A 14,817-nucleotide genomic window follows, 5' to 3' on the forward strand; every position below is an offset into this window, starting at 1 on the left:
ATCGTCAGGTGATGCTTTACGGCATTCATTGCACCCAAAAGAGCCCTAAAGCCTCACAACCAGTGACGTCACATATCCAGTCGAATACCAGTGACATCATATCGCTAGCAAAAGCCTTGTAGCCTTCAGTCGGCCCAAAAGAACCCAGATCGATGCAAACCCATTTTCAGTGACGTCACTACGTCGGCTGATACCTAACAGCATTTCTCCATCATGGCAGTACAGGAACCCTGCAGCCAGCGTAGCTCTCTCCCCACCGTCGGCAATACAGGTACCCAAGTAAAAAAAGCCGAGTTGTGTTGCGTGCTGGGGGGCCGCGTTTGCATTGGTGGTGTGTTGGTTCACACACCGTTTTCGAGTTCATAATTTACTTTAAAAATGGGAATGCTGGTTCTGTGAAGATTGAACTTATTCAATTTTGAACATTAGGCTGCTGGAGGCAATATTACCTGGCTGCCTCGGTATCCTGCCACGTTAAGAATGGGTGGTGGAAAGAAAGGGAAATATGAAAAAGGTGAAAGTTCTGTTGTTGTTGGAGGATTTAGCCCTGGAATGGATCACAAAAGAATGGCAGAATGAATGTGAAGAGCTGGTCTTAATGGTGCATGATAAATTATGTGTGTGGCTTTGTTAGGGTATCAAAGCAAGTTATGTTGTTAAATTGTAAGCTTTAGAACACTAAGGTCAGTAAGCAACATTTATTTTCAGGGCGCTTGTGTGCCAGCACTAGTGCTCCTGCTTGTGGCGAGTTACAGGACAATATGTGCGTTTTTTAAGGGCTCTGACCAATTTGCCACAGCTTGTGTCAAGGCTGTGGTGCTGCAGGTTAGATAATTGTTTCAGGCATGTATCCTTAACATTCAGAGCATCCCACATCAGCTCATCATTCCCTCACATCCCCTGCATTCTCAACCTTACACTAAGTGACATTCTCAGAAATCACTCAACTTCATGAAGATGGCCGACTGTTTTCATTCCTTGCAAAAATTGGATTTTGCTCTATATATTCACCTTGTAACTAAATGACAACATTATGGGAGCAATATGACCTATGCAGTCAGCTCACCCAAAAACCCTAATTAACAACAACAAATCCCCTGCATTCCACATCATAATGTGCAGGAGGAGGGACTTGCTTGATCATAATGATATTAATAAATTTTGATTTTGACATGATTTGAATGAGATTCATTTTAGACATGGAATATTTAATCATGTGTATCACAGAAATATGCCTGTTATGTATGCTATAATGTTTGATCATGTCATTTTACACTTCATATGATGATCACATCTGGATCAAATTGAAATAAGTTGCTTAATAACAATAGCTCTTACTAGATTAAAGGAACAATTCCAATGGAGTTCCATGGAACTTTTTTTGGAAGTGCAGAGTTCTGTTGACAAGCTGGTGTTGCAACCAGGACTACACACCTGTAGCCTTGAATTTTGGAATATGGTACATTTGCATTCAATTTCTTAAGAATGAGCAGCTTCATTGAGAGTGGCTTGAAAAAAAGTTAGGGAAACTGGATTATTTGATAATCAACAAGGATATTGATATTGAGTTACTTAAAAATCCAATTTTTTCATTTCTTAAGAAGTTTGGTAAGTCCAATTGGGTATGTTCACTTAAATCATGACAAAGTAATGCCATTTTATGCAAAGTTCCCTCGATTTTAGGCATTTTTATTTTGTTTTTTAGCATTTATGTTTTTTCCAAAGCTAGCTGGTTTGGCAGCCTTAAGGTGTGATTGAAGTAACATTATAAAACATGCTTGAATTTTATAGAAACTAATTATCAAAGGTGTGACATCCATCTCAACAGATGAGAGGAGTATTTTACCAAATAAAATATGTCAAAGGATAACGTGTGTTTTGATTGGCAGATTTCCGTGGCAAGAGGAAGTATGATCCACCATCAAATGATAATTCAGAGGATGGATTTGATCCAGAGCAAGGTCAGCCAGTAACATTCAGCCCAAGTGAAGTGTGTCAAAGTGAATAATACGTATACACATGTATACATATGCATGTATATATATATATATATATATATATATATATATATATATATATATATATATGTATATACACATTTATATGCATAGTTTTTCTGTTATGGATCACATTTGTATTGTTGTGACTTTTAACAGGGATTGTTTGTATACTTACTTTTCAAATTATGCAGATAGCTAGGTAATGCTATTATATGGCAGGTAATCTGTCTGTACTAGTTTTATTAATGGTAAGATGCAACACAAGGCAGATTTTATTATATATGTTATGTTGGCTGTTGGTGGAGTCTTGTTCTCATAGTATGATAATAACCTTATGAATTCATAACAGATGGAGTCCCAGATGCTGCCAAGCATGATGCAGAGAAGGAAGTTCAGGCAGCTGAGGATGAGTTTGGTGCCAAGGATTACAGATCTCAGATGCTGTTGAAACCTGATCATGTCTCTCGGCCACTGTGGGTGGTAAGCTGGCATTTTATGTTTGCTTTAACATTTGGTTTCTACTTTGTTTGGTTGTACTTTATTTGAACATGTTCTCATGTCTTTGTCTAGATTCTATTGCAATTTGACCAATTCACCCACTTTTTCCTGCAAAGAGGATGTGTGAAGCACTGGCATTCCAAGCCAACTCACTCTCTTTCTGGTATCCGCAGTAAGACCAAAAGGTATTGCTTTTTTAGGACAGCTGTATCAGTCACATGACTGCTGTTTTTTTTGTGTGCAAACAAAATGTAGTCAATCATACAGGGTTAAAACCAATCCCTTTCAAATATATGCAATAGCTGCAGAAAAACTGTAGGTGACCTCGATTGGTGCACATGGCCTGTATTAGCATCAATCAGAGAAATTTGTGCTAGTTCACATAATAAGCCCCTGATCCAAATGATTTATGGTGCTCACTTGTGGTTAGCCAGTCAGTAACCAGAGCACCATGTCTACTGGCCTGGTTACCATGGGCCACACTGCTTCATGCGCGTGACAGTGTCGCACTATGCTGAGCCGCGCTCCGTGACTGTGACGACGCCCTGCACCAGGCGCCGGATGGACACATCTTCCTCGAGTCGTTCTCGCCCGTGTACCGGCACGCGCACGACTTCCTGATCGCCATCGCCGAGCCCGTCTGCCGGCCCGAGCACATCCACGAGGTGAGGCGCCCGCCGTCCGAGGGCGCGCCCCCACGTGGCGGACGTGACGTGACCGCGTTACGGACGTGACGTTACCGCCTGGCTGACGTGACGTGACCGCGTAACGGACGTGACGTTACCGCGTGACGGACGGAGGCGATCGTCCCGTGCGCCAGCGGACTGGGCAGTCAGGGACCATCTGGCTGGGGGGCCAATTGCCAGCTGACCAAGAGAAGGCGACGTCTGAGAGCTGGACCCGGCACACCCGTTATGACGGATTCGGGAACTCCAGAAGTGTACTCTTGTCGGCCTCTGGGCGGCCAGCCACGCTCGGCTCTTTTTCAATACGCTTTATATTATACATGATATACTTACATGATATGCTCTTGTTATGTCCACTGTATGGTTGCTGTCTGTTATTTCCGACTGAACTTGCTTCGTTCGCGCCCTCGTGCTGGGTCACGGTGTCCTAGCACGAGTTGACGAGTGATACCGTCTGAGCTCCCGCTCCCCTGCTGGGTCGCCGTGTCCTAGCACGAGTTGACGTGTGATACCGTCTGAGCTCCCGCTCCCCTGCTGGGTCGCCGTGTCCTAGCACGAGTTGACGAGTGATACCCGCCTGAGCTCCCGCTCTCCTGCTCGTAGGATTGGTTCTCGGTGGTCCGCGTGGACACCAATGGGCGTTTGTATCGTGTATTTCTCGTTTCCACGCCGCATATCTGGATCTTATGCTGCGCGGCGCCATTGGCTCGTGTTCGGTCCTTGTGCTGCACGCTGCCGTGGCGTCGAGCTCGTGGGGCTCGCGCCTGACGTTCCCGCGGTGTGACGACGGGCTGTCGTGTTGCAGTACAAGCTGACGGCGTACTCGCTGTACGCGGCCGTCAGCGTGGGCTTGCAGACGGACGACATCATCGAGTACCTGAAGCGGCTCAGCAAGACATCCATTCCGGACGGCATCATCGAGTTCATCCGGCTCTGCACCGTCTCCTACGGCAAGGTCGGCCTCTTGATCCGTCCCTGTAGCTGGTCGAGCCGTGGCAATACTGTGCCGTGCGGGATGCCAGGCACCCGCAGCATACCAAAGTTGAAGAGGGGTACGATCCCGACGTCTCTCCGGAAAACCATCATCCGGTTATATAAGGGAAAACCTAGGGACAATCGGTGGGATGAAATTGATTTGCGACTTGCTGAGTTGTCTTCTCCATTCGGCTGTTGAGACGAGGCAGTAAGTACGGGCGGAACTGCCGCAGGCAAAACTCGTGCTGAAGCACAACCGCTACTTCATCGAGTCGCAGCACCCGGAGGTGATCCAGAAGCTGTTGAAGGACGCCGTCATCTCCGACTGCCGGCTACGCCAGTCGGCTGAGGACACGGAGGCGCTCATCACCGAGAAGCAGCAGAAGACCGACAAAGTGCAGGTGCCGCCAGACTCCGATGTCTAGGGAATGGGGTGGGGGAGGAGGTGGCAGCGGATCACACAGGCCCTGCCGGCGACGATTGTGGGCGCTGTCCGCGGGCCTCCTATTGGGCTCGCTACCGGGCATTCACTGTACTAGCGAGCCGTGCCGTCCACACTGGGGTGTCGCCGTGTACCGGCCGGCCGTCAGGTAGGAGAGTCGCGGAGGTTGGCGTGCCGTGCCGTGCCGTGCCGTGTCTGGGGCCAGTGCAGGGGCTGACGACGCTGGCGGGGCGTCGCATCCCAAACCCTCGTGTCCGGCATTCTGCCAGCGACTGTTTGCGCACTGGCCGTCGGTTCGGTCAGCTGACGCGGCTTCTGAGGTCATTCTGCGTCGCGACACTCCGTGTTGTGACATTGGACCGCGTCCCGACCGCGCCGCGGAGCTGCTCCACGTGGAGATCAGCGCTATCTCCCCTGCGCGTGACGCGCCGCGTCTGCCGGTCGCCACCTCAGCCCCCGCGGCCCGCAGTTCGGCAGCAAGGCGGAGCCGGCCGGCGGCGAGCCGGCGGCGGCGGCCGGCGAGAAGGAGGCGGCCGAGGCCGTGCCGGACGACATCACCAACTTCTACGGCCGACTGGACGACGACGAGGACGAGGACGCCACCGAGACGCAGACGGTCTCGTTCGAGGTCCAGCAGGTAGGCAGCGGCGGTGGCAGGGCTGCGCGGGCCGAGACGCCGACCTCCGAGGTCAGGCAGGTCGGCGGCGCTGCGGTGTCGTCTGCGCTGCGTGGCCGACGAAGACCGCTCTTCGCGGCAGAATGGAGACCTCTGACGGGGAGAATGTTCGGCTGGTTGGAGAATGGCAGGTTCAGCGTCCCGTGAGTCCAGTCGGAGTCCGGTGCCAAGCCCGTTAGGTGTCCTCACGCTGACGCCGAGCAGGCAGACAGCCTGCTGATGCTGGTAGAGGCTGGCTTGCCCGACCCCGCGTTGGCAGACCGCTGTAACTATGCTAACTGTGCTCAAACGCATAGCTGTAGGCACACCAGCCATGCGCCAGTATGCTGACTGGCACATGCTGGACGCTCACCATGGGTGACGATTCGAGCATGGAGGTATGGTAACGGGACTTGCGACCACTCTCCCGGATGTTTGCCGCTGTCCGCTCTGTGAGCCTGACCCGAGTGTTGTGGCCGGACCTTTGTGAGCGCCGCCCTGTCGGAGTCTGGTGTCGAGGGCGGGCGCGGGAGGGCCGCCTCGCTCGAGCTCGACGGCCGCTGTCCCGGCTCCGGTGCGTCACCCATCCCGCGCCGCGCCGCCAGGACAGGATCGAGGTGATACAGAAACGCTGCATCGAGCTGGAGTACCCGCTGCTGGCCGAGTACGACTTCCGCAACGACTCCGTCAACCGCGACATCAACATCGACCTCAAGCCGGTGGCCGTGCTGCGCCCCTACCAGGAGAAGTCGCTGAGGAAGATGTTCGGCAATGGCAGAGCCCGCTCCGGCGTCATCGTCCTGCCCTGCGGTGGGTCTCTGCGCATGCCCCCTCCCCCTCGGGCCTTGACTTCGGGCGGATTGTCTCCGCCTAGTCCCCTGGACCTCGCTGTGTGGTCTCTGGACGGTGGGCCGGACGGAGCTGCTCTTCAGGTGCCAGCAAGTTGTCGTGCGGAGGGACCTCGCTGTGTAATCTCTGCGATGAATATGCGATGCAATGCCTTGCGATGCATGTGCGGTGTTGTCTTCGTTGGCTCTCCAGCCGTGGTGCGCGTGTGTTCATCCAGCGGCTACTCTTTGTGACCGCGGTCAATGACGGCTCCCTGCGTCAACCGCGGGGCTTCAGAGCGACGTCACTAGTCGGTCTCCGCACGGCCGGAGCAGACGCTCGATTCAGCGTCTCGCCCGGCACATCCGTGGGTCCCTCCCGTGACTGGCCATCCGTCTGGATGGCCCGGGTGGCCGGCGGCGCCGGCGCCGGGAGCTGCCCGGATGTCTGGCCTGCTGATGGCCCCAGTGACCTGGTGACCGGCCGACGACCGTCGTGATGACTGGCCTGATGAACGTCCCAGTGACTTCTCGGGACCGTTATCATGCCCGTCTGTGTGACTCTCCGGCCTGGTGGCTGTCCTTATGACTGCCTTGCTCACAAGGCGACAGTCCAGTGGTGTGAGGCGGCTCACATCTGCTGCCGACCCGCAGGTGCTGGCAAGAGTCTGGTGGGCGTGACCGCTTGCTGCACGGTCCGCAAGCGCGCGCTGGTCCTCTGCAACTCGGGCGTCTCCGTGGAACAGTGGAAAGCCCAGTTCAAGATGTGGTCCACAGGTTAGCGGGCGAGGATGGCTGTGCTGTGGGCGTGCGGTGGCTGGGTGTCCGCTGCAGTGGGCAGGCGAGGACGGCTGTGCTGTGGGCGTGCGGTGGCTGGGTGTCTGCTGCAGTGGGCAGGCGAGGACGGCTGTGCTGTGGGCGTGCGGTGGCTGGGTGTCTGCTGCAGTGGGCAGGCGAGGACGGCTGTGCTGTGGGCGTGCGGTGGCTGGGTGTCTGCTGCAGTGGGCAGGCGAGGACGGCTGTGCTGTGGGCGTGCGGTGGCTGGGTGTCGCTGCAGTGGGCGGGCGGGGACGGCTGTGCTGTTGGTGTGCGGTGGCTGGGTGTCCGCTGCAGTGGGCGGGCGAGGACGGCTGTGCTGTGGGTGTGCGGTGGCTGGGTGTCTGCTGCAGTGGGCGGATGCACCCCACTCCGAGAACTCTGCCGTGTGCCAAGTGTACTTCTGTGTACTGTGTACTGTACGCACTTCTGAGCAGCTCACTCACACATCTTGATTGCTGGCTGGTCGTCCCATGCAGCTGCTCTTTTCCAGCATCAAGTTGCGCTGGATCCACTCGAAGTAAATTTTCGCCTCGTGGCTGTCTTATTTTGCACAAAGGGCTACCCGAAGTTAACTGAATAATGGACCATCGTCTTCCGTTTTCGTTCCCGTGTCTTTTTGTGCGCAGACAGTGGGTGGACCCGACCCTGACCGACAGCGACCTTGTCTTGTCTTGTGACCACGCCTGCTAACGTACCCCGTGCACGCGGGCGGCGGCAGCGGACGACAGCATGATCTGCCGCTTCACTTCGGACGCCAAGGACAAGCCGATGGGCTGCAGCATCCTCATCACCACCTTCAACATGATCACACACACGCAGAAGCGCTCCTGGGAGGCCGACCAGACGATGAACTGGCTGAAGGAGCAGGAGTGGGGCATCATGGTGCTGGACGGTTAGTGGCGGCCGGAGACGGCGAACGGGCCAGGCTGCTGGAGTCCTTTGATTTGACTTGACTTGATTTCACCAGACTGCTAGATTCTTCGAACCGCGAAGTTCCTTTCTGGTGCAGTTTGTACGAAGTTTATCCCATTGCGGAGCGTTGTCTTCTGGCTCCGGACATGTGGGTGTGAGCTCATCTGTGCTAGTCTCACTCATGTCTATACGCAGACGCAATTCTTGCATGAGCAGCCGCGACTCTCCTTCACGTTCGTGACTGCTGAATTAAAGCTGCTCTCGGCCTGCTGCTGTGGTACTCTGCTGACCAGGCCTGGCGGACGCGTCCCCGGTGCACCGGCGGCGTGATCCCGGCCGTCGCGTGACCCCGGCCGTCGCGTGACCCCGGCCGCCACGTGCCCCCGGCCGCTGCGTGACCCCGGCCGCTGCGTGACCCCGGCCGCCACGTGCCCCCGGCCGCTGCGTGACCCCGGCCGCTGCGTGACCCCGGTCGTCACGTGACCCCGGCCGTCGCGTGATCCGGCCGTCGCGTGACCCGGCCGTCACGTGACCCCGGCCGTCGCGTGACCCGGCCGTCACGTGACCCCGGCCGTCGCGTGACCCGGCCGTCGCGTGTTTCAGAGGTGCACACCATTCCGGCCAAGATGTTCCGGCGCGTGCTCACCATAGTGCAGGCCCACTGCAAGCTCGGTCTGACGGCCACGCTGGTGCGCGAGGACGACAAGATCGCCGACCTCAACTTCCTCATCGGTCAGTCGGCCGCGCCGGGTGACTGTGCGCCGGTCCGCCGGCCGCGGGCTGCGCTGTCCCGTCTGCCACCAGTCTGGATGGCGTGCCTGGACCGCCTTCAGCTGTGATGCGCTGCGATCGCGGCTCATCTGGTCAGACGCGGCGCGGCGGGCTGCGGTGTCGTCACCCGCTCCGCGCCTACAGCTGCGGCGCCGTCTGTCCTGGCGTGGCGCTGTCATGTCTCCGTGCCTCTCGTGGTCAGTCGAGTGCGCTGAGCGCCGCCGCCGGGCGGCAGACGCCCGCCCTCGTCCGTCAGGCCGCCCCTTCCCCTCCCCCGTCCCCTGACGCCTGCCGCTGGCCTCGCCTCGCAGGTCCCAAGCTGTACGAGGCCAACTGGCTGGAGCTGCAGAAAAACGGCTACATCGCGCGCGTGCAGTGCGCCGAGGTGTGGTGTCCGATGGCGCCTGAGTTCTACCGCGAGTACCTCGCCTGCAGGAGCACCAAACGGCTGGTCAGTGGCCGCCGTCCCGCCATCACGGCCGGGCGGCCGGTATGGCCCTCTCTCCGTGCGCGCGGTCTGGTCGGACAGCTGTGACAGGTGTGACGTGTCCACGTGTGACGGGTGGACGGCCCGGTCCGGCCTGGTCTCTGTGCGCGCCGTCGGTCTGGTCGGATGCCACCCGTCCACATGTCCGGCTCGGTGCTGGTCCGTGGGGCTCCCGGCAGTGTTGCTGTGTCATTGGGCTGGGCTCTACGGTCAATTTTGGATTCCAGTCGCTAATGGCATTGCCTACGATTTTTTAACATATTGTTTTTGGTCAAGATCGTGGCATTGCTGCTCCCGACAGCTTTGCGACATTTTGCTCACTTACTTTTATGTTTTGCTGCTGTTTACTGTCATTGTATTGTTGGTATGCACATCTGGCTCAGGCAGATGTTCATACGACCACTTTTCCGCGCCTCAAACAAAGCAACCGGCGCGGACAACGTCAGAAGCGGCCATGTGATCGAGCTCGTCCCTCTGCAGCTTCTGTACGCGATGAACCCGAACAAGTTTCGGGCATGCCAGTTTCTGATCCGCTACCACGAGAAGCGCTCCGACAAGATCATCGTCTTCTCCGACAACGTGTTCGCTCTCAAGCACTACGCCATCAAGATGAACAAGCCTTACATCTACGGTCCCACGTCACAGGTCTGCGACGCGTCCGGGGCTCGCGGGGGCGGCGTGCTGCTCACTTGAGGACAGATCTGAAACATTTCGTATCATTCGTCCGGGGCTCGCGGGGGCGGCGTGCTGCTCTCTTGAGGAGGAATTTGAAATATGCCGTGTGATTCGTTCGGGGCTCGCGGGGCGGCGTGGTGCTAACTCGAGGAGGGATTTGAAACATGCCTCGTCCGGGGCTCGCGGGGGCGGCGTGCTGCTCTCTTGAGGAGGGATTTGAAATATGCCGTGTGATTCGTCCGGGGCTCGCGGGGCGGCGTGCTGCTCTTTTGAGGAGGAATTTGAAATATGCCGTGTGATTCGTCCGGGGCCCGCGGGGGCGGCGTGCTGCTAACTCGAGGAGGGATTTAAAACATGCCGTGTGATTCGCTGTCAACGGTGATAGACTTTCGGCTGTGGAAGGGAGCGCTGGGGTCTGGACGTGCGCCGTGGAGGTGCTGCAACCTGTCTCTTATGGACGTGGGGTGGTCCTTGTGCCCGCTTTTGCTATGGCGGCATGTTTCTGACCGAGGCTTGTCCATTCTAAGCGACGTCCGGCCGCGATCCATCGATAACTGGACAGGCGATCTCAAAATTCGACGCCAAACGTTTGCAAGCATTCGTAACAATTAACTATTTATATGGAAGTAAACAACCACGGAGCGACCCGGATGTATAGGCCTGGGCGGGGGTTCAGTCCGGCCAGCACATATCACGTATTGTCCCGCAGACAAGAGCCTCCCAGCTGCGGCCGGTCATAACAAACCCGGCCCACAGAGCGAGCGCATCCAGATCCTGCAGAACTTCAAGTTCAACCCCAAGGTGAACACCATCTTCGTGAGCAAGGTGGCCGATACGTCGTTCGACCTGCCGGAGGCGAACGTGCTGATCCAGATCTCGTCGCACGGCGGCTCGCGGCGTCAGGAGGCGCAGCGACTGGGCCGCATCTTGCGTGCTAAGAAAGGTCAGGCCAGTTGACCGTGGCGCGCCTGCCAAATGGCCTCTGAGCAGCCTCGTGTCGCGTGGCGATTTTTCCCATGATTGAGCGCGATGAGAGGTAGCAACGGACTCGCCAAGGCATGATAGCTGAGACGGGATGGGTGACTCGGTGGCGGGGCAGATCATTCTACGTCGGGGAGGAGCGGCCACGAGACCTCAGAGGCGGCGAGAGTAGAGCGCTATTTAGCGAGACCACGCGTCAGCTTCTTGCGCCACTTCCTGCGCGTTCTTAGCCGCGCTTACGTTTTGTCTGAGGCTCGGCGGTGGTGACAGCGAGCTATGTGTCGCAGGAGCCATCGCCGAGGAGTACAACGCCTTCTTCTACACGCTCGTATCGCAGGACACGGTGGAGATGAGCTTCTCCAGGAAGCGACAGCGCTTCCTGGTCAACCAGGGCTACAGCTACAAGGTCATCACCCGGCTGGCCGGAATGGACGAGGTAGGCCAGACTGTGAGAGTAGGGACGACGTAGGCCGGACCGGGAAAGCAGAGACGACGTAGGCTGGACCGGGAGAGCAGGGACGACGTAGGCCGGACCGGAAAAGCAGGGACGACGTACAGCAGGGGCGACGTAGGCCGGACCGGGAGAGCAGGGGCGACGTAGGCCGGGCCGGGAGAGCAGGGACGACGTAGGCCGGACCGGGAGAGCAGGGACGACGTGGGCCGGGCCGGGAGAGCAGGGACGACGTAGGCCGGACCGGGAGAGCAGGGACGACGTGGGCCGGGCCGGGAGAGCAGGGGCGACGTAGGCCGGGCCGGGAGAGCAGGGACGACGTAGGCCGGACCGGGCGAGCAGGGACGACGTGGGCCGGGCCGGGAGAGCAGGGGCGACGTAGGCCGGACCGGGAGAGCAGGGGCAACGCAGGCCGCACTGAGAGAGCAGGGGCGAACCGGGACTTACCGTCGTGCTGCCAGCCTTGAGTGGCGTCAATCATCGCCATTTTTGAATTCCAGTTCCCAGTGAGCTATAGTTTTGAGTCTGGAGTCTTGGTACGATCTCGACTCACGCTCCTCATGTCGCACTCAAATCTCGTCATCATAGGAACCGCTTCCAGCACTCAGTTCTCTGAAGCTGAATTCGCTGCCGCTCCTTCGTTCGCAGTGCTCGGTCACTGTTGCTCGGTCACTGTATGGCACTTCGCACCTCGGATAACGATAGATCGCTCCGACCTGTCCCATCTAACAGGATGGTGACTCACATTAGTCGGAGATGGTGACTGCGAAGGGGGCGCACTGTCCCTCCCTCCCTCCCTCCCTCGCTCCCCCCCCCCCTCTGCCGAGCTCACCGTCTCTCTCTTTCTCGCGACCCTATGTATCTTCGAAGGGCACCGCCCCGCTTCTTCCCACGCCATCCTCTCTGCTGACACGCCATCTCAGTCGTTCCGTGCTCGCGTGTCCCAGCGGAGGATGCCGCCAGTACTCCACCATGTGCCTATCTACAGTTAACACCTCGGCCCGAGCCGTGACCCGATGTCCTCGCGGTGAACCGGCCCTTCCCTGCATCGCTCCCACGCCGACGGGCCTGCCCCCTCGGCCCTCGGCCCGTGACGTGATGCACCGCCCCCGCATCGCTCCCCCCCCCCCCCCAGTGACCCCTCACCCGCGGTTTGTCGGCCGCAGGACCGTGACCTGTTGTACAACAGCAAGGACGAGCAGGGTCAGCTGCTGCAGCAGGTGCTGGCCGCCAGCGACCTGGACGCCGACGAGGAGCGTGTGCCCGGCGAGCAGGGTCGGCCCGGCGGCGGTGGTGGCGGCGGCTTCCAGCGGCGCGCCGGCAACATGGCCTCCATGTCAGGCGCCGACGACGCCGTGTACATGGAGTACCGCCGCAATATCAAGCATCCGCTGTTCAAGAAGTTCCGGGTCAAGTGAGGCGGGCGACTGTGGCGCCGGCGCGGCTGGAGAAGGCTTGCCCGCGACGCGCTGGCAATCTCTGTGATTGGCAAACTGTGCTGAAGGCGGTGATGGTGAATCGGTGTGAGTGTGACGAGCTGTGATGATTGTTTAGGGAATCTTCCAATTTGGGAGGGAGTTGCGGCCCGGCGGCGCGTGTCTGTCTGCGCAGAGTTGTGAGTTGGCAGCGTTGGAAGCATGCTGTCCAGTTAGTGTCACCAGGATCATTACGAACGTCGAGTGACACGAAGACGATCTGCACGTTGTGAAACATATGGTCTGTACGCCGTGAAACATATGGTCTGTACGTCGTGAAATTCGCAACTCGCTGGGCCGCCCTTATAGTGTTCAGGACGTTTAGCCCTGCACATAATTTAGCCATGAATCTGTGTTATACATCTGGAACATGCGTTGTTGTTTTCTTCACAATACATCGGTGTCACGCCAGCTGTTTTCAAGTTTGCCATTCTTAACAACGTCATTGTCGTTCATAATAGCGAGTCGTCATATATGTCATGAGTAGATCATAATGTCACCACAAGCCATTGCCTCGTCCTTCGATACTCTGGCTTTCCGGGTCGCAGACGACGCCGACTGGAGCCGGCGTAGCGAAGGCCAAATCTGGGTCCGGTGTCCTCTCAGTATGCGGTCGCGCCGCACGCACAGCACGTGACCTCTACGGTCGGTGGCTCCACGGCCAAATATTGCGAAGATCTGCCGCTACCGTGGCAGCGGCGATGTGTACGAGTCCCGGAGCAAGCACACACTGTGACGTCACTGACGTGGAAAGGTCATGTGTCCGACGAGAGCTAGCCCAGCTTCGAGGCGGTCGTACCGTGGCATCCTGTGGCACGTGAAACCCTTGGCAGTCTTGTTGGTTGGAAAGCCGTGGGCAATCCGTTCAACTGGAAAGCACAGCTTGGGTCGTGAGTTTCGGGCGCGAACGAAAAACTGCTGAACAAGTTTTCTAAATTCAAAGACAAGATTTCAGGACTAAATGTGTTCATCACATGCGAAGTAAGCACTCCTTTCTAAATACTTGGTACTGGTAAGTACCAAGAACGGGGTGCATCATGGTAATATCGATTTCTAACAGTGGCTCTGCTATAAAGATATCGACCCGCTATGTATTTATTTCCCTCTGATGGTGGCAGGTCTTGTCAACGTTGCAGAGCCGTAAGAAATGAACTGCGTTCCGTGAGGTAGTTCGGCGCCGTGTATCTGTTTTTGTCGCGTGCCTGTTATTTCACCTCTTGAAATGTGTCGCATGCAGGCCACCTTGATAAAGTGGGTTAAAGTGCAACGCTTCAGGCTGGGCGCACTGCGTACGCCGGCTCATCTCGCTGAATAGGACGTAGTCTGTACAGTGTGCGTTCCCGCCAGTGCGACAGGTTGGGATTGTTGGTGTTTGCGCGGCCGTATGACACAACGTTACATCTTCCGATATGTCATTACATCGACGCTTTCCCTGCTCCCACAAAACAGCTTCTTCACGCCCTGATCGTTGTACCCTGCTGACATGATCTGTGAGAGCTGGCATTCTTCGAGATGGTCTCCAGCCTTCATGGCACTAACTGTAATGAACAGGTAGGCATACTACTGATACAAATGACCGTATTTGCATAGGTGTCGTACATTCTAATATTTTGACACTTTGTTTCTTCGTCGGAGAAATAAAGCTGGCACATGTGGCATGTTTCGTGTTTTAAGGAATGAGGTTTTCCGACCGCATTTTTATACCATGTTAAAGTACGGAGAGTACAAGAAGTCCTACGGCAGAAAGCAAATATTCTTATGCCTACGAACAAAGGCTGCCTGAATGTGTATAAAAACTATCAGCAATCGGAAACACTGCAAAGACAGGAAGCCACCATCACATCAACCGAACCTAACGCCCAACACCTGCAGTAACCCGCAGAACTGTGCCAGAATTTGGCTGTTTAGGGCTGGGTAGAATTTATATATATATATATATATATATATATATATATATATATATATATATATATAGAGAGAGAGAGAGAGAGAGAGAGAGAGAGAGAGAGAGAGAGAGAGAGACAAATATATATATATATATATATATATATATATATATATATATATTATATATATATATGTATAAACATATATATATGCTTTCCCGATTTTATGGCATAATCTGCTATAGCAGGTCCATAGAACGTTAGTGTCGTCCGTCAG

At 56.1% G+C, this 14,817-nt stretch overlaps 1 protein-coding gene across 1 annotated transcript; it reads left to right on the forward strand.

Annotated features, from left to right (window-relative positions):
* The first annotated feature begins 297 nt into the window (after positions 1-297).
* hay (ATP-dependent DNA helicase hay) lies at positions 298-13,069 on the forward strand. The gene is made up of 16 exons (XM_037219783.1): positions 298-514; positions 1,890-1,961; positions 2,350-2,480; positions 3,053-3,163; positions 3,990-4,139; positions 4,393-4,560; positions 5,071-5,238; positions 5,862-6,066; positions 6,738-6,860; positions 7,621-7,794; positions 8,418-8,546; positions 8,897-9,036; positions 9,553-9,717; positions 10,504-10,690; positions 11,016-11,164; positions 12,346-13,069. The coding sequence occupies exons 1-16, from the start codon at positions 481-483 to the stop codon at positions 12,595-12,597; spliced, it is 2,358 nt and encodes a 785-aa protein (XP_037075678.1). The 5' UTR covers positions 298-480; the 3' UTR covers positions 12,598-13,069.
* Positions 13,070-14,817: the final 1,748 nt, after the last annotated feature.

This window comes from Pollicipes pollicipes, unplaced genomic scaffold (genome assembly GCF_011947565.3).
Source record: "Pollicipes pollicipes isolate AB1234 unplaced genomic scaffold, Ppol_2.1 Scaffold_4295;HRSCAF=5057_pilon_pilon_pilon, whole genome shotgun sequence".
NCBI lineage: Eukaryota > Metazoa > Arthropoda > Thecostraca > Pollicipedomorpha > Pollicipedidae > Pollicipes > Pollicipes pollicipes.

Excerpts from the sequence above, each read along its gene's own strand:
- hay (XM_037219783.1), top strand. The coding sequence starts at position 481 with ATGGGTGGTGGAAAGAAAGGGAAATATGAAAAAG. Across the intron at positions 8,547-8,896 it reads CGACCTCAACTTCCTCATCG|GTCCCAAGCTGTACGAGGCC; the intron begins GTCAGTCGGCCG and ends CTCGCCTCGCAG. Across the intron at positions 10,691-11,015 it reads CATCTTGCGTGCTAAGAAAG|GAGCCATCGCCGAGGAGTAC; the intron begins GTCAGGCCAGTT and ends TATGTGTCGCAG.